This window comes from Pelodiscus sinensis, chromosome 15 (genome assembly GCF_049634645.1).
Source record: "Pelodiscus sinensis isolate JC-2024 chromosome 15, ASM4963464v1, whole genome shotgun sequence".
Lineage (NCBI taxonomy): Eukaryota > Metazoa > Chordata > Testudines > Trionychidae > Pelodiscus > Pelodiscus sinensis.
In genome coordinates this window covers 10,682,189-10,707,857 of record NC_134725.1, presented here as the reverse complement: position 1 = coordinate 10,707,857, position 25,669 = coordinate 10,682,189, and the positions used below count along the sequence as shown (strand labels likewise).

Below are 25,669 nucleotides of genomic sequence, written 5' to 3'. Positions count from 1 at the left end.
GTGCCCTGGAGCCGCTGATGCTGCTCCTGCTGGCGCCGCTTCCTCCCCAAGAGCTGCAGGCATCAGTGGCTCCAGGGTGCGGGCCGGGAGAATGGCCCTGCTCACTGCCCCTGCTCACTGCCCCATCGCTCTCCTGGAGCCGCCGATGCCTGCAACTCCCGGGGACGAAGCGGCGCCAGCAGGAGTAGCATCAGCAGCTCCAGGAGCGCCACAGGGCAGTGAGTGGGGCCATTCTCCCGGCCCGTGCTTTATCCAACCCTGCAGCTTCCGAGGAGGAAGCAGCGCTGGCAGGAGTGGCATCAGCGGCTCCAGGAGAGTGACAGGTCAGCGAGTGGGGCCATTTTTCCATTCCGCGCTTTATCTGACCTTGCAGCTCCCGAGGAGGAAGCAGCGCCGGCAGGAGTGGCATCAGCGGCTCCAGGAGAGTGACAGGTCAGTAAGTGGGGCCATTCTTCTGTCCCGCACCGTAGAGCCGCTGATGCTGCTCCTGCCAGCGCTGCTTTGTCCCTGGGAGCTGCAGGGTTGGATAAAGCGGAATGTCGGATTACCGAAAGTTGGATATTCCAGACTCTACTGTAATTCAGAATTAAAATAATTACACAGAGAGGCAACAAAAAAGAGGTATATAAAAAAGCTTCCATGTGAGAAGAGATTAAATAGACTGGAAAAGAGAAGGCTTCAGGAGAAGATGATGGAGGTATATAAAATCCTGACTGGTATGAAGAAAGTGAATAAGGAAATATTATTTATCCCTTCACATAACACCAGACAGGAGTAACCTAGTGAAATTAGTAGACAGTAGTTTTAAAACAAACGTAAGAATGTACTTTTTAACACAATGCACAATCAACCTGTAAAACTGGTTACCAGAGGCCACTGTGAAGGTCCAAAGTATAAGTAAGTTCAAAAAGTATTAGATAAGTTAATTTATGGGTAGGATTCAAGATGGCTACAATGCAATCCCATGCAGTGGGTGTTCCTAAACTTCTCACTGCCAGAAGTTGGGGCTGTACAACAGAGATGGATCATGTGATAAATTGCTTTATATCATACATTCCCTCTGAGGCATCTGGCACCAGCCAACATTAGAAACAGAATTCTATGCTAAATGGACAAATGATCCAACCCAGTATGGCCATTCTTATGTTATTACAACAAATTCATAAAGGAAACAAGAACATCTCACTGAGAACGTAAAAGGAGAATACATTTAAGCCTTGATCCTGCAATTGGATTTGTGTGGAAGAAGCCCTGAGCCCACATGGAGCCCTGTTGACTTCAATGGGATTCTTTACAAACACAAGGGTCAATGGGATTCTTTACAAACGCAAATACATTGGAGATCTGATTGGAGATCAAGGCTTTACAATCACTGCTTTACAATCACTGCTGTGATTTCAATGTAAAAAATCCTGACTTTTAAGTTATTTTTTATTTTCAATAAATCACAGTACTTTTCCATTCTTTCATGAACATCTGGTCTTTTTTCATGTTTTCACCTTTCTAGACTTTTAAACAACTTTACTTTGTTAGAAAAAGTTAACTCATTTGGAATACAAGGAGCTTGCCATGACTTTTTAACAACTGAAATCACAACTAAGGTGAAAAATGACAGCACAATGACTAACACCATTGCTGCAAGGCCTGTACAGTATTCATACCAAAGACTTGATATATGTTTAATGATTCACTATGTCCTTGGGCTTTCCATTGTAAGGTCTATGTCTCTTTATCCTAATTTGCTTTTAAATTCTAATGCAGCCCAAGATTGTATTGTGACCTATTATAAACCTACAATGAAATGAAGTAAGTTGAATTCACACTCTCAGGCCTTGTTTGCACTGGTAACTAAATGACAAAAGCTTTTCTCATTCACAAGTGCTTATCCGCCCTGTCCCCCAACAACAACATGAAGGCTTTGCCTATATGTCAATTCACAAACCTTTTGTCATTCACAGGTGTTTATAAACAAAACCCCCTGGGAACAACAAAAGCTTTGTCAGGGCAACTACTGGTGTCAACAGTACTTTGTCTGCAGGCATGCTGTTTACACTAATTATAGGAAATTTAAAAAACAATCCTGGGGTAGCTCTGTTAGTCTTAAAAACAAGTAGTCCAGTGGCACCTTAGAGACTAACTATATATAAAATAATAAGCATTTGTAAGTAAAACCCACTTTGTTGCTCAATTATTAAGGTAGTTAAAGCCTTAAAAACAATACCAAAGCGACAAGGAGTCCTGTAGCACCTTCCCGGTGCGTGTCTGACAAACATGCACGCTACATGTCTGACGAAGTGGGTCTTTGCCCAAGAAAGCTTATGCTCCTATACATCTGTTAGTCTATAAAGGTGCTACAGGACTCCTTGTCGATTTTACAAATCCAGACTAACACGGCTACCCCTCTGATACTAGAAACAATACAGTGATAGAAATGTAGCTGTGTTAGTCTGGTGTAGCTGAAGCAAAATACAGAACTATGTAGCACTTTAAAGACTAACTTACCATCTTGTTAGTCGTTCAAGTGCTACATAGTCCTGTATTTTGCTAGAAACAATACAAACACTACTCAGTGCAAGAGTGTTCTAGTTAAAATAGTGTCGAGTTTTCTGTCACAAACACTGTTTTTATGGATTTTTATATTTTGAATGGATCTAGACATGTGGGGTTCAAACTTGGCACATAAAATCAAACTCCACGTAATAACATGTATTTCAGAACACCGCAAAATCCCAGACACATGGGCTACGTCTACACTGGCCCCTTTTCCGGAAGGGGCATGTAAATTTCATGAGTCGTCGTAGGGAAATCCGCGGGGGATTTAAATATCCCCCGCAGCATTTAAATAAAAATAATAAACTTCAAAGTAGGAATTAGAGCCTCCGGAAAAGGGCGCTTTTTCCGGAGGATCGGGGCCAGTCTAGACGCTCTTTTCCGTCTTTTTTAAAAGCCGGAAAAAAGCGGCGGACATTTTTATTTAAATGCCGCGGGGGATATTTAAATCCCCCGCGGATTTCCCTACGACGACTCATTAAATTTACATGCCCCTTCCGGAAAAGGGGCCAGTGTAGACGTAGCCCTCAAGTCCAGGCAACGGAGCCATTCTTCACTCGACAGCGGAAGCGGATCTGATCCACACTGTGCGAGGAAAGAAAACCAGGTTCGCCCCCCCCCCCCCCTTTGGACCCAATATGAACATGTCAATTCCCAGCGTTGGCAGAGGCCGTCAGCATCCCCGTTCTCCTGCGTTCCCGCGGGTCCAGAGTACCCCAGCGCCTCGGCAACGACAGCCCCACCTCGGTCACTCTCAGGGTGCCTGCGCGCTGGGGTCATGGCAGCGCTGCCCGGCCCTGCGCTGGCCTGTGCCCGAGCTCGCACTGGAGAGCAGAGCCTGGGCCGTTTCCCGCCTTGGATCCTCGCGCGCGCCCTAAAGCCCCGCCAGCAGCAGCGGTCCGCGAGAGGCCTCCCAACGTCAACAAACGCACGTGCACGCGGCTCAGCCCAATCACCGTTCAGGCCTTCTGATGGGCGGGCCCGGGAGCCAATCAGCGTAGAGGCCAGAAGCGGTTTAACCGCTTTGGACTAAGGGCAGCTGGGAAGGCGGTTCTACCGCCCCGCCGCACTCGCGAAGGCTGGCGGCGAGCCCGCTTCTAGCGCCGCCATTGTTCCTAGCGGGCAAGCTGCCGGGGCCGGTATCTGCGTCCGCGCCAGGACCCCTCTGCCCGCGCCTGACTCCTCCCCTTCGCCTCGCCTTTAGGTGCCCGCCGCGTTCGCCTGCGCCAGGCGCCCCCGTTTAGGCGGGGCGGAGGCAGCCTCGGGGACCCGGAAGTGGCGCGCTGAGGGCCGCGCGCAGTTACCGCCTGAGGCGGCGGGAGCGTCCGAGCCCGGCCCTGTCCCTGTCCCGCCGCTATGAGCGCGGCCGGGCTGGTGTCTCCCGCGCTCCCGGCCCCTGTCCCGGCCGGGGGGCCCCCCGCCGCGCTGCCGCCCGGGCCCGACTACTACGAGGAGGAGGAGCTGGAGAGCGCCGAGGAGGAGGATGGCGAGCGCAGCGGCCGCGCCCGGGACTCGGATGAGGGTGAGCCCCCCCCCCCCCCCGCAGTGCGACCGGGCCGAGGGGGTGACCCGCGGGAGGGGTTGAGCTGGCCGGGCGGGAGGATGCCTCGGCGGCAAAGGAGGGTAGGAACGGGAGGCAGCTCCGAGGGTCCCTGCCCCCCTGAGCGGGGGAGGAGGCCCAGTGGGTTGGGAACAAGCAGCCGGGCGGGACATGAGCGAGTTCAGGCGAATCGGTATCAAAGAGGGGAGAGTCTGGGGACTGCGGGACCCAGATGCGAGGGCGGATGGAGAATGACCCGGGACTGGGGGCGTTATTGGGGAAACAGAAATAGAGAAGGGTGATAGAGATGTAGCGGTGTTAGTCTGGGGTAGTTGAAGCAAAATGCAGGACAATGTAGCACTTTAAAGACTAACAAGATGGTTTATTAGATGATGAGCTTTCGTGGGCCAGACCCACTTCCTTTTGATCTGAGGAAGTGGGTCTGGCCCACGAAAGCTCATCACCTAATAAACCATCTGGTTAGTCTTTAAAGTGCTACATTGTCCTGCATTTTGCTTCAAATAGAGAAGGGGGATGCATAAGAGAGCTGGAGGCGGGGCTCCAGTATGGCGAGAGAAGGTCCTGGGGCAGGGGAGGGGTTTAGTGGGTCACTATCCTTTGGTATATATGGTTGTGACTTATTTTCTTTCACTGAGGAAGTGGGTCTGGCCCACGAAAGCTCATCATCTAATAAACCATCTTGTTAGTCTTTAAAGTGCTACCTAGTCCTGCCTTTTGTTTCTAGGAAGAGAAGGTTTGGTGGGGAGGGTGTCAAGGTGGCTTTTGGATTTGTTGTGGTGGTATGAAAGTAACAGAAGAAGAGGTAGATCTCCAGGGGTTTGGAAGAAGGGCAAGGGTGGGAAGTTCAGAGGAGTAAAATGAGGGTGTATAGTGTCCTGGGGAGGAACTCTCAAAGATACAAGAGGCAGAAAAAGAAGTTGATGCTGTGGAAGGGAAGCATCTGCTCTGTGGTTTCATTCCTTTGTATTTCAGTTGAAGTCTAGTTGCTTTAAGCATCTCGGTGGCAAATCATGAAAGCATTAGAAAGATCAGAAAAGCCCTGACCAAACTTGATAGCTTGGGGTGGGGAAGGTAATGGTCTTCCTAATGACTCCTCCTCTTTGGATAGTTCTTCTCAATCGATTTTTAGAATAATAAATAATTTTAAACACACCTAGTATGACTGTAATTTCGATGATGTGTTTCAGTTAAAAGACCAAGGCTTCCTCAGTATGCCTTAGGAGATTAGGCCTTTTTTTAGCATTGTTTCCTGTAGATACGTCTATTGACTGCTACCTTATTTGATACATTGAGTTTTATCTTAACACAAAGGAGCCTGAAGCATGTGTTAATTTAAAGAAGAAATGTAAAAAGAGCAGGTGAAATTGGAGATTGAAGTTCCCAATCCAAACAATAACTAATACAGTAATTCCTCATTTAACACTATAAATATGTTTTAGAAAATGATCGTGTTAAGTGAAAACATGTTATGTGGGGTCAATTTTCCCATTGAAAATAATGGAAAAGGTAGGGGTTGCGTTTCAAGCGGTGGTGTCTGTTGGGACTGGGACATAAGGTTGGGGAAGAAAGGGGACTGGGTTACAGTAGGGAGGTGAGGTGTTTGGCTCTGGGGGAGGAAAGGGGAGGGGTATTGGGTTGGGAGTCTGCCAGGACCCGCACTGCATCCGGTGGGGCCGGGGCGGGGGGGGGGGGGGTCGCTGGGGAACGGTGCGGTGCGGCGAGCGGCGAACCCTCCGCTGCTTTGCAGGGAGGCAGGGGAAGCCCCACGCAGCTGCTGGATATGGGCCAGCTGGGGAAATCATGTTATTCCGGGGACGGTCATGTAATTCAAAAAAGTTCCCTAAAAAAAATTGTGCTATCACGAAAACGTGTTAAGTGGGCACATGTTAAATGAGGAATTACTGTACATTGGCAGTGTTCTGCTCTACCCTTTCACTATTTCTTATCCATGATAGGATGGACTCTAAAAGTAAAAAAGTAGTTTACTGTGTTCATACAATCTTTAAAGACAAAAACTGAGGTGCTGCAGAGAATTTGCAATGCAGTATTAACTTGTGTTCTCAGTGTCCAACAAAGCTGCAGTAGTAGTGTTTGCTATATAGGGATGCTGAAGTGGACATTTGAGAAAACTAGTTGAAATGACATTACTTTTAAAATATCTTGAGTGGGCCCCTTGTCTCCATTGCAACCCACAGCAGAATGTTGTTCTAATTCTAACTTTGCTTTCTAGTGTTGTAGATCAATTATCACTTTGCTTTCTAGTGTGTGTATGTATTAGGAATGTATGTATGCGAGTAGTCAACTACCCAATAAGCCTAGTCGACTACTCACATTCCCACTGCCCCTCTATCAGAGGCAGTAAGGAGAGAGCAGGAGCTGGTGCTTAAAAGCCGGTTCCCTCCAGCACTGTCTCCATGGTGCTCCCTCCCTAAGCTGCTACCTCTATCAGAGGAAGCGGTATAAGGGGGTTAGGGAGTCTGCTGTAAAGCAAGCAGAGGCTGCTGCTGGAACAGCTTCCCGCTAGGACCCCCTAGTCAACAGGGGCTGCTGGACCCAGCTCAAGCCAGGACTAAGCAAGCCCAGCTCAGTTCCGGTTTGTGCCGGGTCCAGGACCTACCCCCGCTGCAGCTCTGCCGTTTAAATGCAGTAAGAGCTGGGCTGTGTGCCTGCCTGGTTCTTACTACTTTTAAATGGCAGAGCCACAATGGGGGAAGGAGAGACTCCCGGGAGCCTCCTCCCTTATCTACTAATCATGTGGTCGATAGAAATACTGTCAATTTCAGAATGAGCTATTTACTCTCTTAACATCCCTAGTATTAATACAGTGTTATGGGAGGTAAGGAGTGAAGCAGCAGGTGTTAAAGCTATAAGAAGGAAGCCTGGAAAGCAGTGCTGGTGCTGTGCCTGGCTCAAATTAATGATGTCAAGCCTTTGCATTTTAAAGTGCTAAAATACTTTGATTTCATCACACACACACACACACACACAAAATCCAGGTGGGTTGGGTGGGAGGAAATCACAGGGTTTATCCTATATCAAAAACTGATTTTTTTTTTTTTTTATGTAGTACTAAGGTTTGTTCTAAACATTTACAAGCACCCATCTTGAACAGCTTACAGGAGGCCCCCGCCTTATGACAGCCTGAGTTCTGACCCCCTGCAATTACAACAATTTTTGAGTGAGGAAGAGGCCGAAAACCCCCAACTTACGTCCTCAGCCCGCATTTACGACAGCGCGGCGTGCCTATTGTAAATGGGGGTTTGAGTTATGACACCCCCGACTTGCAACGCTTCCTCAGGAACCAGTCGCGTTGCAAGTCGGGAGTCTTATTTATGTGTGTGTGCGTGTGCGCGTGCGCGTGCGTGAAATATCCAGTGGTTAAACTGTCTGCAAAATTGGAAATGTCAAAATATGCCCTTTGGCTGCACTTAATTCTGAATAATTACAAATGTGACAATCACTCATTTCTTTAAGCATGGTTTGGTTTGTTTGATGTTATCAAATCTCTTTTCCCTTTGTTCAGATACTGAGGATGCTAGTGAAACTGACTTGGCAAAGCATGATGAAGAGGACTATGTAGAAATGAAAGAACAGTAAGTAAGGTTCCCCTTCCTCAACCAAAAAGTTTTCTACTGTCTAAGAGAATGGTCTAAACTACAAAGTTAAATTGGCTTAAGTATATCACTTGGCTGTAAAAATTTCAGTTTCTCTATGGTGCAATTTAGCCACCACGTAGATGTTGTTATGCCAATGAATTCTTCTCTCAACCTAGCCTCCTGGAGAGAGGAATTTACTGCAGTGATGGAAGCTCCTTTAATTGCTGTAGTAAGTATCTACAGTAGTGCTGGATCTGGGAGCTATCTGGTGGGTCTTAAATTTCTTTTCATGCAGAGCTGCAGTGGGGGTAGCTCCTGGGACCAGCTCAAGCCACGACTAAGCTAGGCTGCCTGCCCACCAGCTCCTAAATTACTTTTTATGTAGAGCTAGAGTGGGGATAGCTCCTGGACCCGACACAAGCCAGGACTAAGCAGGGCTGCCTGACCACTGGCTTCTAAACCACTTTTTACACCGCTGCAGTAGGGGTATATCCCAGAACCAGCATAAGCTGCGATTAAGCCAGGCTGCCTGCTCACCGACTCATAAATTACTTTCCCTGCAGAATTGCAATGAAGGATAGCTCCTGGTACTGGCATGAGCCAGGACTGAGTGCTTTTAGTGCTAACCCTTATTGATTAATTGTGTAGTCGACAATTATTGTTGAGTAAACGATTAATGAATTACATGCTTCTTAACATCCCTAGTGGATATGATTTTCCTAGAGGCATTCAACACTGATCCATATTAGGAATGCGAATGACTAGTCGACTATCTGTTAAGCAAATACTTCCCTGGCATGATGGTTGAACATGATGGGATGTTTAAATCTTTGGTCTAGGGGTAAGGAACCTAAAGCTTGGGGGCCAAATGTGGCCCCTGAGGCTGTGGAGAGGCCTTTAGCATTGCGGAGCTTGCGCTGGAGCTCTGGCTTCCACATCATCCTCCCCCCCTGGGGCTAGAGCACACAAAATCTACTAGCCTCACCCTCCTATGCTCTTGTGTGTGAGGGGAGTGTCTTTCTTTTTCTCAGTCTGGCCACGTCATTAAGGGGTGTTTTGTTTTGTTTTACTTCTCACTTAAGTTTGACTCCTGACTGACATTTCTGTGAGTCAGTGGCCCCCAACTCAAAAGATTCCCCACCCCTGCTTTTGTGCATCTAACACATGCATATCCTGCAACACCAGCTACAATAGTGCCCAGCAAAGGCCCGTTCTCACTTTCAGATGACATTGTAAACAAGAAATAGGCAGCATTAAGTCTTGCAGTGTAAACAACTTTTTTATATTAGTGGTTGAATAAGAAATAGGACTGAGTGGACTTGCAGGTTCTAAAATTCTACATTTTTATTTTTGAATGCAGGTTTTTTGTACATAATTTTACATTTAACAGTCCAGCTTTCATAGTAAAGGTAACACTACAGTATTTGTTTTGGGTGAATTTAAAAAATACGTTTTTTGTTTTTTACAGTGCAAATATTTAAAATAAAAGTTAGCATTGTACACTTAATCTGTGTTGTAATTAAGATCACAATTGTAGAAAACGTTCAAAATGTTCACAAATAGTATTAACAGTATGATTAATCACATAATCAATTTTTTAATTGCTTGATGGCCCTAATTTGTAGTATTCAGTAGTCTCTCACTTATTGGCAAAGATATCTTATGCTTGGCTGGAAGGTTAAATTTAGGTTCAAGCACAGATCATTGAGGCTGTAAATCAAAGTTCTGTTTGTGGCTTTGCTATAGTTGTCCTCTTTGCTTCTTTTGCTTGGGTATTGGGGAAGGCTTACTTTAAACCAGTGTTTCTCAAAGTGGTCCTCATCCACTCTGAGAAATGTGCTAACTGGCTGCTCCAGTTTGTTTGTTTATCGGTTCCACAGTTGTGGAGCCTTCTGGCTCCCATTGGCTTTGATTCACCATTTGCAGCCTAGGGGACCCATAGAAAATGGCATGGGCCAGAACGCGGTTTCCCACTGTTCCCCTTGGCTACAAACGGTGACCTGTAGCCAGTGGAAGCAGGCTCCAGGGGTGCAAGCTGGAAAACCGGAGCGGCAAGGTAGTAGATTTCTCAGAGTGGATCGCAGACCACTGAGAAACACTACTCTAAACCCAAAACTCACAAGGCATGAAAGTAGTCCCTTTTTACAGATGGGGAACTTTTTACAAACGAAGCACAAAAATGGAGACTTGTCAAAGATTTGGGATGGCAGAATGATTGTCATACTGTTCTTGATATCAGTGGATCAAAACATCTTGCAACAGTTGTTTTTTGAGGTTCCCAGCATAATCTTTTATGGTTTATTATATAATTAAATGGACAGTATAGTTTTTAACCTTTTTTTGTAAAAGGCTTTTTAGGAGCATCACTTAGTGTGAAAAATCAAGTGGATTACTCACCTCAGCAGGTGGTGAAATAAACAGTGTGTATGGTCTGTTATGTAATGTTGCCCTCTCTTTGCAGGATGTATCAGGACAAACTGGCATCTCTTAAGAGGCAGTTACAGCAATTGCAGGAAGGTAGGATTTAAAACTAGTACTATAGCTTTTTTCTGACTAAGTTTTCTGTTTCTAAAAAAGTCTCTGTATAAATAACAATAACAATGCCCTGAAAGTGTTGCTCATGGAATAAGGACAGTTTTCTTCTGTGTGCATTAGAATGAGGATTTTAAATGATGCTTTACATTTTTGTAATGGGGTCTCTTTGCTTAACACTTTCATTTGTGTGATCATTTGCTGTTAAATGGGGGGTAGGAAGTGTGAGGACTTGTGTTTCATCCAGTTGTGGTGGGGTTTTTAAATGTGTACCTCATAGTTCTCTAGAAAAATATCCTTTGAGACAGAGACCACTTAGAAAAAATGGTTGTCTTCTCATACCTCTTAATTATTTGCTATTATACTCCATACTTCCTCTGAAATTCTCTGTTTGATGTGCCTTTGGCAGATTCTTGCCTTTCCAAGGGGATACATCCAACTTTATCTTGGGAGATTGCATGATACTTGAGTCATAAGTGCTTGAGAGGTAACAAAACAAATTCAGACATCTCCTGCCATGCACACAATTAATACTACTGTTATATAAACATTCTGGCTCCTTTTGGGAAAGCAGAGTAGCAGTCAGCTTTTTAGACTTTTTTCTTCAATAAATGTATGCTTTATCTGAAACTCTGAATTTACCTAGAAAGTCTGGACTATCAAAGATTAGTATTTGAAAACACAATAAACCTATTCCAAATGGCAATTTATTTTAATTAGGTACTTTGCAAGAATACCAAAAAAGAATGAAAAAATTGGATCAGCAATATAAGGAACGGATACGGAATGCAGGTGAGTTGTATATGTTTGTAAAAGATATTGCATGCAGAAAATCTTTGATTTAGATAGATGCCTCACAGATTAGAATCACACCTAAGAAACATATGCATTCAGTACGAGGAGAATGGGTTGGCAGGAGCCAAGGATTCTCCAGACTGCCACGCCTTTTGGTTGAAGCCACATGGTTTCTTTGCTGAGGATACTTAAGACCCAACAGAATCCATAATACTTTTCTATAGGTATATTGGCTAACTAGAATATGTTTATCAGTGAACAGTAGTCTTGACAGTAATGACGTCTTTTAGTCTACTATGACCTCATGTAATTATAGTATTTAACTTCTCTTAATTATTCTTTGAATACATCCTCTTTCAAGCTTCCTATTGTAGAGATTCCTTCCAACAAGAGGGGCGTGCATTGAGAGCTATATAGCATCCTAAAGAGCTCATTGCTTGTGCTCTAGAATTGGTTAGAGACTTTGCTCTAGAGCAGCGTTGTCCTTCCTTGGCGGGGAGAGGGAGGCTGGATATACTGCTTGTACATCACATCACAGCTTGCTGGCCCAAGATCAAAAGGCCAAGTTAGTCCTTGTCTGCGAGGCCATTGGCAGTGCTACTTCAATTGTGAAGCTGTTGCTAGGACACACACTAAACTTTACATAGAAAGATTTACTGACTCAAAGCATGTTAACGTAACTCAAGATTCCCCCATAGCTGTTATGGGAAATTATCAGGGAAAGAGGCTGCCATTTGGTTTTCCAGTGTGTGCTTCTAGAGTGAGTAGTTCAAAAATTAAATTAGCTCTTGTTCAGTCATTCCTGTTTAGGTTTTTATCTTCCACTAAATTAGAGATGCTTTCTCAGAAAGAAATGTGTGAGAGTAGGAAATGAAAATGCAGCAGTGTTTTTTCCACCCTTTAGCAGTGAGGGATAAAACCACTTATTGCTGTGTAGATTGCCAGGCCATTTTGCATGGGATAATGTTTATACAGTGGGTTCTGATGTATTCTTTAAAAACAAGTAACAAATTTCAGGTGAACATTGACCATCATATGACTGCACAACCAGTGCTTCTAGGACTGTACTTGTCACCTCAAAGAATTTGCCAGAGAAACTTGAGTTGGACTGATCTCTTCCTCTTTCCCGCTGCAAGAATTTGGTTTCAAGAATTGAAGATGAATTTGTTGTAGTTTAGAGTTGGATGCCAGCAGGGTTTTTATGTATTTGTAATCTGTAAATGTCAGATTAAACACAAACTATGAGCAAAAGGTGGGTCCTTCTCAAAGAAGTTGGCAAAAACGGTGTTGATGTTGCACAAACGCTTGTACTTAAGAGGTATTAAGCACAGGCCATGAGCACTAGGGGTGTTAAATTTCAAAGGAATGTCTATCAACTATTCGATTATTGGATATGGGGTTCTCGATATCCCGCTACCTCTTCTCCTTTGAAAGAAAGAGAGGTCCTTCCTGGGACCAATCCTGTTCAACTTATTCATAAATGAACTGGAGAAAGGGGTAAGCAGTGAGGTGGTAAAGTTTGTGGATGATACCAAACTGTTTAGGATAGTCAAGACAGAAGCAGACTGTGAAGAACTTCAAAAAGATCTCACCAAACTGAGTGAGTGGGAAACAAAATGGCAAATGAAATTTAATGTGGATAATTGTAAAGTAATGCACATTGGAAAAAAATAACCCCAACTATACTTACAGTATGATGGGGGCTAATTTGGCTATGACGAATCGGGAAAGAGATCTTGGAGTTATTGTTGATAATTCTCTGAAAGCTTCCACACAGTGTGCAGTGGCAGTCAAAAAGGCAAATAGAATGTTAGGAATTATTAAGAAAGGGATAGAAAATAAGACCCAGGATATCTTACTGCCCCTGTATAAAACTATGGTACGCCCACATCTTGAATACTGTGTACAGATGTGGTCTCCTCACCTCAAAAAAGATATTTTGGCCTTAGAAAGGGTTCAGAAAAGGGCAAATAAAATGATTAAGGGTTTGGAACAGGACCCATATGAAGAGAGGTTAAAGCAACCGGGGCTTTTCCGTTTAGAAAAGAGGAGACTTAGGGGTGATATGATAGAGGTATATAAAATCATGAGTGGTGTGGAGAGTGAATAAAGAGAAGTTATTTATTAGTTCCCATAATAGAAGAACTAGAGGACCCCAAATTAAGTTAATGGGTAGCAGGTTTAAAACTAATAAAAGAAAGTTCTTCACACAGCACGTAGTCAACCTGTGGAACTCCTTGCCAGAGGTGGCTGTGAAGGCTAGGACTATAACAGAGTTTAAAGAGAATCTAGATAATTTCATGGAGGTTAGGTCCATAAAAGGCTATTAGCCAGGGGATAGAAATGGTGTCCCTGGCCTCTGTCAGAGGATGGAGAAGGATGGCAGGAGACAAATTGCTTGATCATTGTCTTTGGTCCATCCCCTCTGGGGTACCTGGTGCTGGCCACTGTCGGCAGACAGGCTACTGGGCTAGATGGACCTTTGGTCTGACCCAGTACGACCATTCTTATGTTCTTATGAAATGCACAGGATCTGCCACTGGCTCTTGTACATTTCAAAGGGGGAGAGGCAGCTGGAACCAGTGCCAGCAAGGACCAAAGTGAAGCAGTCCCCACTGACTGTGGGTTCCTTTCCGTGCTTCTTCCTTTGACATGTACAAGAGCCACCAGCAGCTCCTGTGCATTTCAAATGGAGAGGAGCAGCAGTCAGACTGGCACAAGCGGTGCAGACTGGCACTGTTTCAATTTCCGCTCGTGCCATTTCCCTACTGCCCTCTCTCTCTCCTGCTCCCCATGGGGATGGCTTCCTTCTCCCCCCCCCCCCCCCCCCCCCTGCCTCTCTCTGAAAGAGGCAGTAGGGGAGGGGGAAATGACTAGTCAAAAGCTTATTGAGTAGTTGACTAGTTACTTACATCCCGAATGTGCACATTCCGAAAGAGTTGTAATAGAACACCTCATGAAGAAACATCTCAGTATCTACATATGCCCCACATGTAACAGGAACTTACTGACCCAGGTTCAGGACAGGGTCTAAATTGACATCATGATAGTGATTGAACCTCTCCATGTACAAGGGAATGGGTCGTAACTAGGTAACATCAGAGGGTGACCACATGGTACATCAAGAGTAATGTATAACTTGTTTGTGTAGATTGAACCCCTCTAGCCCAGCTCCCTTGGGACCGGACCGGTGCCAAACCAGAGAATTTGCCAGTTAATGGGAGGTCAATATTGTCTAACAGCATTACCAACACTTCCGCTGCTTACAGGACTCTTAGAAGACATTTTGGGATAAATCAGAGCTAAATAACAGCATGGAACACTGAGAGCCAGACTTGTGTCTATAACCAAACTTTGAGGTGGCTGGAAACTTGGTCACGCCCATGATAAATGGACATCTGGCTAACTAAAATCATGCCGGACCATGGATGTTGTTGGAGAGTGCGAGACTAGAGCGATTCAACCTGTACCTGTGTGTAAAAAAAAAATTTACCCCAAGAAAATGTCTTTACTCTGTCCAGGAGAAGTGTTGTGTTCCTGGTGTTGACTGAACTGGTCCATTATCAGGGGACACAGTAGAGTCTACAGACAACTATTACTGTACTTCATTTGACAATAAACCTGAGTTAATACCTTTGATCCTTATCTGATTTTTGTGGCCTTTTGCCAGGGGTCCTCTGGAGTCTGCTGTGTTGACTACTTGCAGAAAGGGGAAAGGGATAGCTCAGTGGCTTGAGCATTGGCCTGCTAAACCCAGGGTTGTGAGTTCAGTTCTTCAGGAGGACATTTAGGGATCTGGGGCAAAATCTGTCAGGGATGGTACTTGGTCCTGCTGGAAAGGCAGGGGACTGGACTCCATGACCTTTCAAGGTCCCTTCCAGTTCTAGGAGATAGGCATCTCCAATTATAAAATAGTCAACATGGCACATTGGTGCAGCATACGTACACAGCCAAATGTTGGTTACTGATGGAGTAAGAGACCTGTCAGGATACCCTATCTGTGACAGCTACAGCTATCTTTGATTTTCTGATGCAAATAAACTCTTACCTAAAATAGATCACAAACAGAATTCTTCAATGCTTATTGGTTTGTCTGCTGAAGCTTGAGTAAAACACCTGTTCTTTTCTGAGCTTACCTACTATTCCTAGTGCTGCTGCTTGCCAGATTCTGAAGATCATTTATCAATATTTGATATAGTGAAGTAAGAACTAATCAAGAGCCTTAGTTTACTTTGAATTTGTTTTTGAGTAAAATTCTCATTTTGGTATGCATATCTTCCAGTAATCCTGCTCAGTTTGAAGTTAGTGGGATTTTTGCCTTGATTTCATTAGGAGCAGGATTGCTTCACTCACGGGCAATATTGTTCCCTGTCTTCAGTGTATGAACTGAATTATGTAACTGAGACCTGATACAACTTACTTTTAGTAGTGAGTTAATATGCTGCACATCTGCTGTAGGGCATGAGTCATCTCCTGTCTATCAACTCAAATTGATGAAAGGGCTTTTCTGCCAGAGAAGTGCTTCTGAAGTTACGACAGCTGGACCTAGTGAAATCTGTTTAAACCATGGTTCTTTGCAGAGCATTATTCTGGCAGTGTCAGCTTCAGCTTTCAAGTTTCCATTTTCATCTGGAAAGCTAACTCTAGTGCCTACTATTTTTAATAGCATCTTAAGCTAGAAAAATGCCCAACTGCCTTTTAAATGACATTAAACATGACAGGTAGGCCCAACAGAAATGGATCCGAAATAGGACACTGCACTACCACTTGTGGCTTTAAGATGCCTACAATATATTTTTCATAAACTTTGGCACATGTATGTTGGAATCAACACTTTAGAAATACAAAATGTGCCTCAAAAAGGGATAGGAATGTACACTGTTCATTTCACCTTGTTTTGGCTGCAATACTGAGTTACTTAGTATTGTTGTCTTATAAGGATAATAAAGCAATGCTAACTATACCTGTAACATTTTTTTCTTTCAGAACTTTTCCTCCAGCTGGAAGTAAGTGTTCATGCGTTGTTGGCTTCTAGAAATAAAATACTAGTCTAGTATCTTGGGGGGGGGAGGGGGGTTTCTGGGAGATCTATGTAGAGCTTTTCTCTATATCTCAGTTATGGTAATCAATTTTAATTAGTGTAAACTACTATTGTATTACTCAAGTAACCAGTCAATATTATTTAGTTCCCACAAATGACTATTTTTAGTACTTTTTTACATTGGTTCTGTGTTTGAGTAGACCACTTAACTTGTGGATAAATAATACTAACTGTATCAATATTGAGCATTGCTTTGTTTAAAGAATTTGCCAGTGTAGTCATTTGCTTTATTGTTCATTTTCTTGAACATTTTTCAACTAAAATGTAAGCGGACTCTAGTTTGGATTAGAACAGCCAATCAATTCTTGCTAGCATGTTAGCTCCCTTGTTTACCAGTAGTGTAAATCCTGATAATTTGGCTTCTTTTTTAGACCTCTGTTTCTTTTTGGCTTGTATTAGACAGAGCAGGTAGAGAGAAACTATATCAAAGAGAAGAAGGCAGCAGTGAAAGAGTTTGAAGATAAGAAGATTGAGTTGAAGGAAAATCTGATTGCTGAATTAGAAGAGAAGAAGAAGATGATTGAAAATGAAAAGCTAACCATGGAGCTAACAGGAGGTAAATTAAGATAATCATCTGTCTCATCTCTAAAAATGAAACTTAAGTTTTTTGAAAATTGCTTAAGTTTCCTTTGAGTCTCTGATCAGTAACAAGACTTTAAAACCTAATTAGTTTCAGAATGCTCACACTAATGGATCAATATAGTTAAATTTGAGTGATTTTTTTTTAATAGAATTTTGTAGGATTATTGGATGGATAGTTTCAGGATTTCTCTAGAATTGTATTGACTTTGCTCTTAGTAGGCAAAATGTGTTGCAAAATCTGATGTGTTATGGTAATAACACTATTGCTGCACTACGGTTCCATAGCTAGGTCACTTTGTAGCAATCTAAAGGAAGCTTTAAATGGTTTTAGGTAGACTCCAGGTGTTATCTAACTGAAAATTTAAAAAAAACAAAAAAACAAATACTTGCAGGAGAGAATTACAGTTTTGTGTCATTTGGTTTACTAAAGTGACCAAAGCAATTAAGTTCAGAGTTACCAGAGCCCATATAGTTCTGCAGTTCTTCAGTGTCAATTTCTGTATGTAGCGTAAGTTAGTTTTTGCTGGCAGTTCTGACAGTGCAACACTTCAGTTAGTCAGAATCTTTCTTGACTATGGAATGCCAGTGATCACCTTCTCTGAAAGGGGCACACATCTTTGCAGTTTTCTTTATACAGGCAGTCCCCGGGTTACGTACAAGATAGGGACTGTAGGTTTGTTCTTAAGTTGAATTTGTATGTAAGTCGGAACTGGTACATGTTGGAGGGGAAACTCTAGCCAAACATTTCTCCAGAGTTCAGTTTTATTCTCCCACACCTCACTTCCCTCAGTCCTTTATTCTCAAGCTGAGGTGTCTGCTGAGAAAAGCCGCTCCACGTCTCCCTGGTCTGCTGGAGGGGGTGGGGGAGGGACGGCTCTAGCTTCGCGTCTCCTCGGTCTGCTGGGGGGAAGCAGCTAGTGCGGGGTTGCCTCACCCCGTTTGTAAGTAGGGATCCGATGTAAGTCGGATCCATGTAACCCAGGGACTGCCTGTATATTGGAATTGGAGTCAGAGATGGGATCGAGTTTTTGGGTACAGAGAAAAAGGGTGACTGTTTCCCACATGCAGCTAGCAGTATGGTGTAAATGCTCAGAAATGGGATTTTCCTGTAAACTCCAATTTGGTAAAAATGTTTTCCCAGAATGTACCACAGCATCAACTTATCCTCTCCTGGGTTGCCTCCCTTTTTACTAGTGTAAAGGGCCAATGAGAAATTTTGTTCCAAATTATTTGATTTGGCAAATTTTCTGCATTGGGTGTATGTGAGCACACTCCAATTTCCTTGGAATATTTATATTACTCTAGCACTCATACCTTATACAGGACTATGTGACTAGGCCAGTAACAAAATTTCAGCTATAGTGTCAGCAGCCAGCTGCCTTGTACAGAAAAATAGGCAAGTTGTTGAAAGGTTCAATACCTAGAGAAGAAACTTGTAAATAACCAAGTTTAACCAGAAATAAATGAGATCCTAGTACAAGAGAGGAAACTTTTTTGGTAGCTAATTTTTTGCATATATAAACACTGACTCCCTCCTGCTGCAGTAAACAGAAGGGAGGGAATTGTGTAGGATTCCTTTGGAACCATGGAATAGAGGACACTAATTCACATCCCTTTCTGAAGAGGAAATCCTAGTGGTTGGCTTTTCAACTTTAACAGCAGCACACCTTTAAGCTATGTAGGTCTTAAAGTGGCTTTTTTTGCATAGTAAAATGTGAAATCTGGGGTTCTTGTCTGTAAACCTGGTAAATTCCTCATGTATATTCCCAAAGATTCTCTCATTTGCCTATAGTATGGTGACAGTTGGCGCTAATGCTTTATAACCATCTTTGTCACTGAATTCTAGTGAACATACACCAGCTGTTCATGTTTGTTTGTTTTTTTTTCATTAAGCCACTGGGAAATGTCATCTCATGACCTCCCATTCCATCTGTGAGGAAGGGACGACTTCAGTACCTGAAGTCTGGCAGATGTGCCACATTGTTGCTCTAACCAGTAGTGCCAGGATTTAAACTGGACTCTGAGTTCTTTAGTAACAGATGCTAAAGAGGCAAACAAAGATTGAAAAATGCCATAAGAAGCCAGTAAAACAGAAAAGGGGAAAATTGCATTTATGTTCAAACTCTGGAAAATGGGCATTAAATGGACAGATTTCTTTCATGAAACCAATTGGTACCCTTGATGTAGGAAGCATTGCCAAGGAAATAACTCACACAAATGAAGGTAGGTAAAAGGATAATTACCCTGCTTCACAGATGGTAGGTACTGCTATGATATTGTATCAAAGGTCTGATCTCACCTTTCTAATAAAGAGCGACTACCTCACCTTATGAAGAGTGAGACAATATTGTGTTAATAGGTGTCACATACAGACTTGCCTTCATAATTTCAGTACAAGTTTGCAGACTGACTTACAGTTGTATTATTTTAGCATTAAGTCTGCATGGATAGATCTGAGTACTGATTGCTTTGTGCAACATGGCCAACATTAGATTGAGTGGAAGAGCAAATCTGTCTCATGATATTAAATCATTAACCAAAAATCAGGATAAAGATCCAAAATAAGAGAAGCCTTTAGATCCAGGGCTAGTGAATCTTTTTTGGGTCAGGGGCTGCTAACCTGCAAAGAGACTTTTTTTTCTTTTATTTAGAATTTTAATGTGATGGCTGAATTTGCTTTTTGCAGGGAAGGGTCTGGGTTGGGCAGCTTCCCTGCCCTCCCACTCCTGCAAGGGATTCCCCCCTCCCATAGGTCCTGCATGCCTCCTTAACTGTTAAGGAGGCATTGCTGGCAGTGTAAGGCTCCATTCTACCAGTGTATGGCTCCAGATGCTGTTCCCTGCTGCAGCCAACCTATTCGGGGGGTGGGGAGGGAGGAGCTGGCCTGCTATGGCCTCCCTTTCCTCCCCAAAGGAGCCCCATGCAGGGAAGGGGCTTGAGGGCTTCTATTCCTTCCCACTCTGGGAACAGATTACCCTCTTCTCCCCCCCCACCTTCCACTCCCCTGTTTCCTCTGGTCCTGCATGCCGCCTTACCAGCAAAACTCCCTTTGCTGGTAGTTGCTACAGTTGCCAGAGGCTGGAAAGCAGCTGCAGCCTCTTTTTCACTGCCGCCTTCTGATACTCCGCAAGTCTCCACTACGTGGAGCTTCTCCCTCCCACCAGATCACCTGTGTGAACCTCTCCCACATGCAGGAGAGGAACTGGAAGTATCAGAGGAGGCTGGGGGAAGTTTTTTTAAGTGGCCCCCAGAACCTCCCTGAGGTGTTTCACAGCTGTTGGACCCCCTCCTCCCAAGAACTGGATGAAATTGTTTGGTGGGCTAGATGAGGCCCACGGCAAGAAGTTCCCCACTCCTGATTTAGACCCTAATGCATTCTAAAATTGTTTATCAGAAGATTACACTGTAGTGCTGCTTATAGTATGTAGAAATTCTGTAATTTCCATGTTGCATCTGCTTTGTATGCTAAGAGTTTCCTTCATCTCCTATTTGAGTTAGTTCTATGGTGACTTCCACATTACAGTGAAGAAGTTCAGAAATGATATTGACTTAACTGGAGGGTAACTATCTTTCTAGCTTGTCTGGTAAACGGACCGTTGCCTATGAGTGTTACCATTTACTGGAATATTTCATTAATTGTTTTCCCTCTATAGTGTCCAGCCACATTGTACACTGTATAGAAGAAAATTTGCATAGCCAAATATAAATTCAGGAGAACTACTTCTGTACTTAAATCTGCAGAAATAAATCTGGTATGTAGAAATGTGCTAACTTTATCAAGGGATACTCATATCCACTGACCTCAAGATTTCTCTCTAATTTGAGAGGAAACCATGTTTCAAGCAGAGAAACATGACTCATTTGGTAATTATATATTTAGAATTCACTTTCAAAGCATTCAACTATGGTAATAAAACAACCAAATGATAGGCTATATAGAATCTGAAGACAAAATAAGGGAGCAAATTAATTGATACACAGTTCAGATGGGCTTTGAGAAATGTACTAGTAAAACTTATACAGGCCTTCAATTGTAAAAAAACAATACAACTGATTCCACTTGATACATTCAGTTACAAGGGCATAGCATCTGAACAACCCAGCTTGATCATTAAAATGTGAGGGGATAATATGCCTATAAATGAAGCACATTGTTTTTTCAATTATGATTTTTGTAGGTTAAGCCTCTGACAAAACAATGAGGGAAAACTTACTTCGTCATGATAGTTTTGAATTTAGACAACATTTTTGAGTAGTGGTTAAAAAAATATTAACCTACTTTTGGAGTAACTAGTTTAAAACTATTCTTGACTTCTAGAGTGAAAGAAAATTGACATGTCCATTGTATTTTAATGTTCATATTTTCTAATGAGAATCTGAATTTGGGAAATTCATCTATACCATAAGTTTGACCAGACTAGCACTCTTGTTTTGAATTAGTGCTGTCACTTCTAAGTTCTTTGCAGCCACAAGTAAAATATGCCATTTTAGTGGTTCTCAAAATTAATCGTTTAATTTATATCAAGAATACATCCATATTTAGATGCTGATGCTGCTACTTGTTACAATATACAAAGTAGTGACTAGAGCCAGGAAGAAGTTCGTTACAATCTCAAATGAGTAACATTGAGAGACTGTGGAGAGATATTACCAGTATACATCTGTTATCGATTATAAACATGTAACTTGGTAAATGAATACTCCTCACGTATATTGGACTGTGGCCAACCGGCATTGGATACATTGATACAATTTCATAGAACCTGTAGAGGTGGATTTCTTTCGTTAGCCCTCTGTGACGGACTCTTTTACTTTTGAGATGTAATTGTTTTCCTTTCATGTGGTGTAACTTAATAAGTTCACATGTGGTTTCAACTCCAGAGCACCAGGGTTTTTATATTTGCTTATTGCTCTTTTATAAAGAAGAGTCGTGAATCTGAGTAGTTGCGTTCCTCAATGCTAATTCTAAATCTGCTGAGTTTTGAGTCAGAGATAGGGAAAAAAAATCTTACAGTTGTGTAGCTAATTATTTAAAAGTAGTAATTTGAGAGGGTAATGAACTTACAGGACGTGATATAAGGAATATTTTACAAAATCATATTGATACTTTTAAGTCTTGGAAATTAAAATAACACTCCTTTTAGAATATTTTTACCAAAGAATTTTAAAGCACTTATAGTTAGTAGAAGAGAGTGTAATACGTATGCCAAATCTGGGGATATCTTATGCATAAAGTAAGGTTAGTACTAAAATGAGGCCTGATTCTAATATATATCTCAGGTGGAATGGGCTTAAACAGCATGCTTGAATACCTCGAACATAAAGCAAGTTTGGGCTGGCCCAGGTTAGCTCCTTGTGTTAGCCCAGGGAGCATTTCAGTATTGTTAGATATGTTACTTATTTAAATAAGTCATTTATTTATCCAGTGTTCCACTGTGGTTTTAGAAGATGATTTATTATAGGAGGAGTCACCTTTTGTCCTAAGATGGAAAACTTAAGTACTTGCCACTTGTTACTAGGGTACTGTAACCTCTTTCACAAGAGGAGGGGTGTTAAACAAGGTATATTGAAGCCCTGGAAGTTTTTCTTTTGTAGCATTCACGTCTGGTTCTAAATTATTCTTTAGCACTGCTGTTTAATTAGTGTTAATGTATGCAGTTTGTATTTAAGTTTAAATGTGGCAAGTATATAAAGATCCATCAGAGGCCTTCTATACGTATGTTGTATTTTATGTCCTTTCCTTGAATTTCAAAACACTTTCTCAAAACTTGCTTTTAATACAAATGTCATCTGAATTGATCATTGGAATGGCAAGATAAATCATGGACATAGGAGACAACTGACATCCATCCTTACCTTGTCTCCACTTCAGTAGTATAGATCCCAGACCAGTGAAGTGTTGAACTGAATCCGTGTTTTTTGTTTGTTTTTTTTGTTGTTTTGTTTTAAAACTCACCTTGATCTGGCTACATATCCAGGGCCTTAGTGAAAAGGTTGGAAGCAGTTCTTGAGAAGTCCATCCTAGCTAAAGAGCTGACTGGATCTCTTACAATGTACAGGTTAGACCTCGCTGGTCTGGCACCCTTAGAACCTGGCCAGTCCCTGATGACTAAGCTTTTCAGAAATAACTAAAGGATTTTTGTCACAGTTCTCATGTCTGTTAATGGAAACAACGATTAAATCCCCAGTTGGTTTTGAAAACCTTAAAGTCTATGGTAAAAACTACTTAGTGTTCAGATTTATTTAGTAAGCAGATTAACAAAAGAATTAGATTAGAGTTTAAGGGATTTATTCATTTTACAGCTTCATTTCCAAGCTTTTTCATTTTATTTTGTGTGCTTTTGCTATCAGATAACATGCTGACATTACTCATAACTTTAAGTACTATTTGGTTTAAAAATGAAAGCTAGTGGGTTTTTCCTTGTTGTTTCAGTTGAATATGGTTTTTTCAAAACAGTTCTGTTCCTTTCCTGTGCATCATTAAACTGCTGGTTTGACTTGCTCAAGGTGGCTTTGTGTCTGTGGTAGATGGCCTGTGTATAGTCTGTGATCCGCTGAGATTAAATGTGTTCTGTGACTTCAAGACCAATTCAGTAGAAATTTGGCTCAGAGTTGAGGCACTAAGATAGAAGCCATATTATAGCAGCCTCTCAAGTACTACTTCTCTTTACACCCTAGTATAACTTGGTGGTAAAAATTATTTATTGGCAAAGTAACTTGTCTGTATTTGAGGTTGATAGCTTGCAAATTAAAAAAAAAAAAACACCTACATCAGGTTTTATTATTAGTGCAAAAATATTTATAAACCAAACTTTTAAAACATTCCAATTAAACCTGGGGAAATAATAGCCAAAATCTGTGCGCCAGCTAGACAAAGTAGTAAATTTCTGCCATTAGCTGTAAAACACTAAAATAAGGTTTATATCACATGATTATGGCATAGTTGATCCATGACATCACAATGCTGTATTTAACTCAGTAATCAAGAGGTTTGGGTCTCTCTTTAAATTAGTTGCTGCCTGTTTCAGTGTTTTTCAGTGCTGGCAACTCATGTTGAAAAATCCAGTTTTTTCTGTGACTTGTGCCTTGTATCAAAGCTTGCTGCCTTTCTGCTCTCCCTGACATTCTTCAAAATCTTCCTGTAGTTTTATCAGCTGTCCAACTTCATTATTCTGCAGACTCCATGGAAGTGAAGCCTATTATGACGAGGAAATTGAGAAGGAGGCCAAATGACCCAGTTCCGATCCCAGATAAGAGAAGGAAACCTGCCCCTGATATCCTTTTACACCATCAGTCAAGTGCTATTTTATGAGTCTAGATTATTGTACATAGAGTATAGTATGCCAATATTGTAGCACACTGGAAAGGAAATTATAAAAAAGGTTTAATCTGTCAGTCTAGCACATTCTGCAATTTATCTGTCATGTCTAACCAGTTCTAGGGTAAGAAAGCTCAGTATTTTGAGATCCTTTAACCAAAGACTATAACAAAAGCTAGATCCTAGGTCCAGTTTTTAAGTGTGGGGGCTTGACTACTTGACTACAATCTCCTCCGTGTAGCTTCTACCTTTGGCTATGTCTTATATAAGTTCAGCATTGCCCACCTTCATCGCTGGAAGGCTAGTTATACGCAGAAAGGTCAAAGTCTGTGTTGTGTGGGTTTTTTTTTTTTTTTACTGGATCCTGGATGCTACTGCATTAACACAGGAGTACAGCAAGCATCCCATCAAAATCAGCATCCTTGAAGTGATGCCTCCTGTTCTTAAGTTGTAAAAATAGGGTTTTTTTTCCTTTTGAAGGGACATTCTGTTTTAAAAGTTGACATACCTGGATGAATGTTCTTACTTGTCAGTGTTAGAAGTAATGTTTTAGATCACACCTAGAAAAACTAGAGAATTTTTCCCCTCTGTTTCTTTATTTTTTTTTTGGTTACAAAGACTGTATATAGACATTTTGTAGAATCCGTTTTATTTCTCATATGTAGGTTTCCCATAATTTTGTTTAAAAAAATCAACACAGAGAGGAGTAATACATTAGAAAAGGAAAAAGAGGAAAACTGATTTGTAAAATCAAACTTGCACTCAAAAAATTGTATTAAATTACTAGATTTCAGGTTGATGGTATTCCCTTTAATCTTATGATTAATTTTATGTTTTCCGTTGAAGATTTCTGCTTTTCATGTCTTTGCTCACAACCAGTGTGTGGGCTACAGCATGTCGCTGTTGTTCTCTCTTTCTAGGAAAGAGCAGAACATTGAACTTGGCTCTTCTACATAATGTGAGGTGAACAATGGTATCTTCTTGCAGCTCTAGTATTCTTCTTCTACTGTGCAAGTTAAAAAAGATGTGAAAATGTTAATGGTTGATGCCTTCATAAAATAAATGTCAGGTCGTGTTAAAGCATTTTTATTGGTGTATTTGAAAATGATATGTTCTAGAACAGTATGCAGTGTTACAGCTTTGTCAGTCCCAGAATACTAGAGACAAACTGAGCAAGTAATATCTTTTAGTGGACCAACAACTCTGTTGGCATGAGAGAGTCCGGATATTGAACTTACACAGAGCTCTTCTTCAGGCCTGGGAAACTTCTCTTGGGGTAAAAGTTTTGCACCTGAAGTAGAGCTTTGTATAAGCTCGAAAGCCTTTGTTTCTCATGCCAGCAGAATTGTTGTTCCAGTATTACTTTTCCAGTTTCTTATGTTCCTGTTGCAAAAATTATTTTAGAACTGACATTTTGCTACAGACTACGTGAAGCTCTGGAGATTAATATATAGTAAGTAGGTTTGCTTGGTACAGCTCTTTGAATATTATCATTTTAGGATTCTTTCTTGTAAAGTTCTAGTCAGGTGAAAGGGAGGCTGTTGGGGTATGTGTGTGTGTGGTTTTTTTTTTTTTTTTTTTTTTTTTTTTTCCACCTTTGGTTGTCAAATATGTGTTGGTTCCATGTACCTTAA

At 41.9% G+C, this 25,669-nt stretch overlaps 1 protein-coding gene across 4 annotated transcripts in view; it reads left to right on the top strand.

Moving 5' to 3' along the window:
• The first annotated feature begins 3,666 nt into the window (after positions 1 to 3,666).
• SUDS3 (SIN3A corepressor complex component SDS3) overlaps positions 3,667 to 25,669 on the top strand; it is a 40,654-nt gene continuing 18,651 nt past the window's right edge. For 2 of the 4 annotated variants that reach the window (XR_012895951.1, XR_012895950.1), the window contains exons 1-7: positions 3,667 to 4,072; positions 7,635 to 7,704; positions 10,169 to 10,224; positions 10,960 to 11,031; positions 16,021 to 16,040; positions 16,535 to 16,691; positions 23,863 to 23,991. Coding sequence is in view for 2 of the 4 variants with exons in the window: in XM_075898144.1 (XP_075754259.1) it covers positions 3,907 to 4,072; positions 7,635 to 7,704; positions 10,169 to 10,224; positions 10,960 to 11,031; positions 16,021 to 16,040; positions 16,535 to 16,691; positions 23,863 to 23,991 (670 nt within the window). In the remaining 2 variants the exon portion in view is untranslated. The remainder of the gene's footprint in view (positions 4,073 to 7,634; positions 7,705 to 10,168; positions 10,225 to 10,959; positions 11,032 to 16,020; positions 16,041 to 16,534; positions 16,692 to 23,862; positions 23,992 to 25,669) is intronic. The other 2 variants (XM_075898144.1, XM_075898145.1) reach the window with 2 other exon arrangements.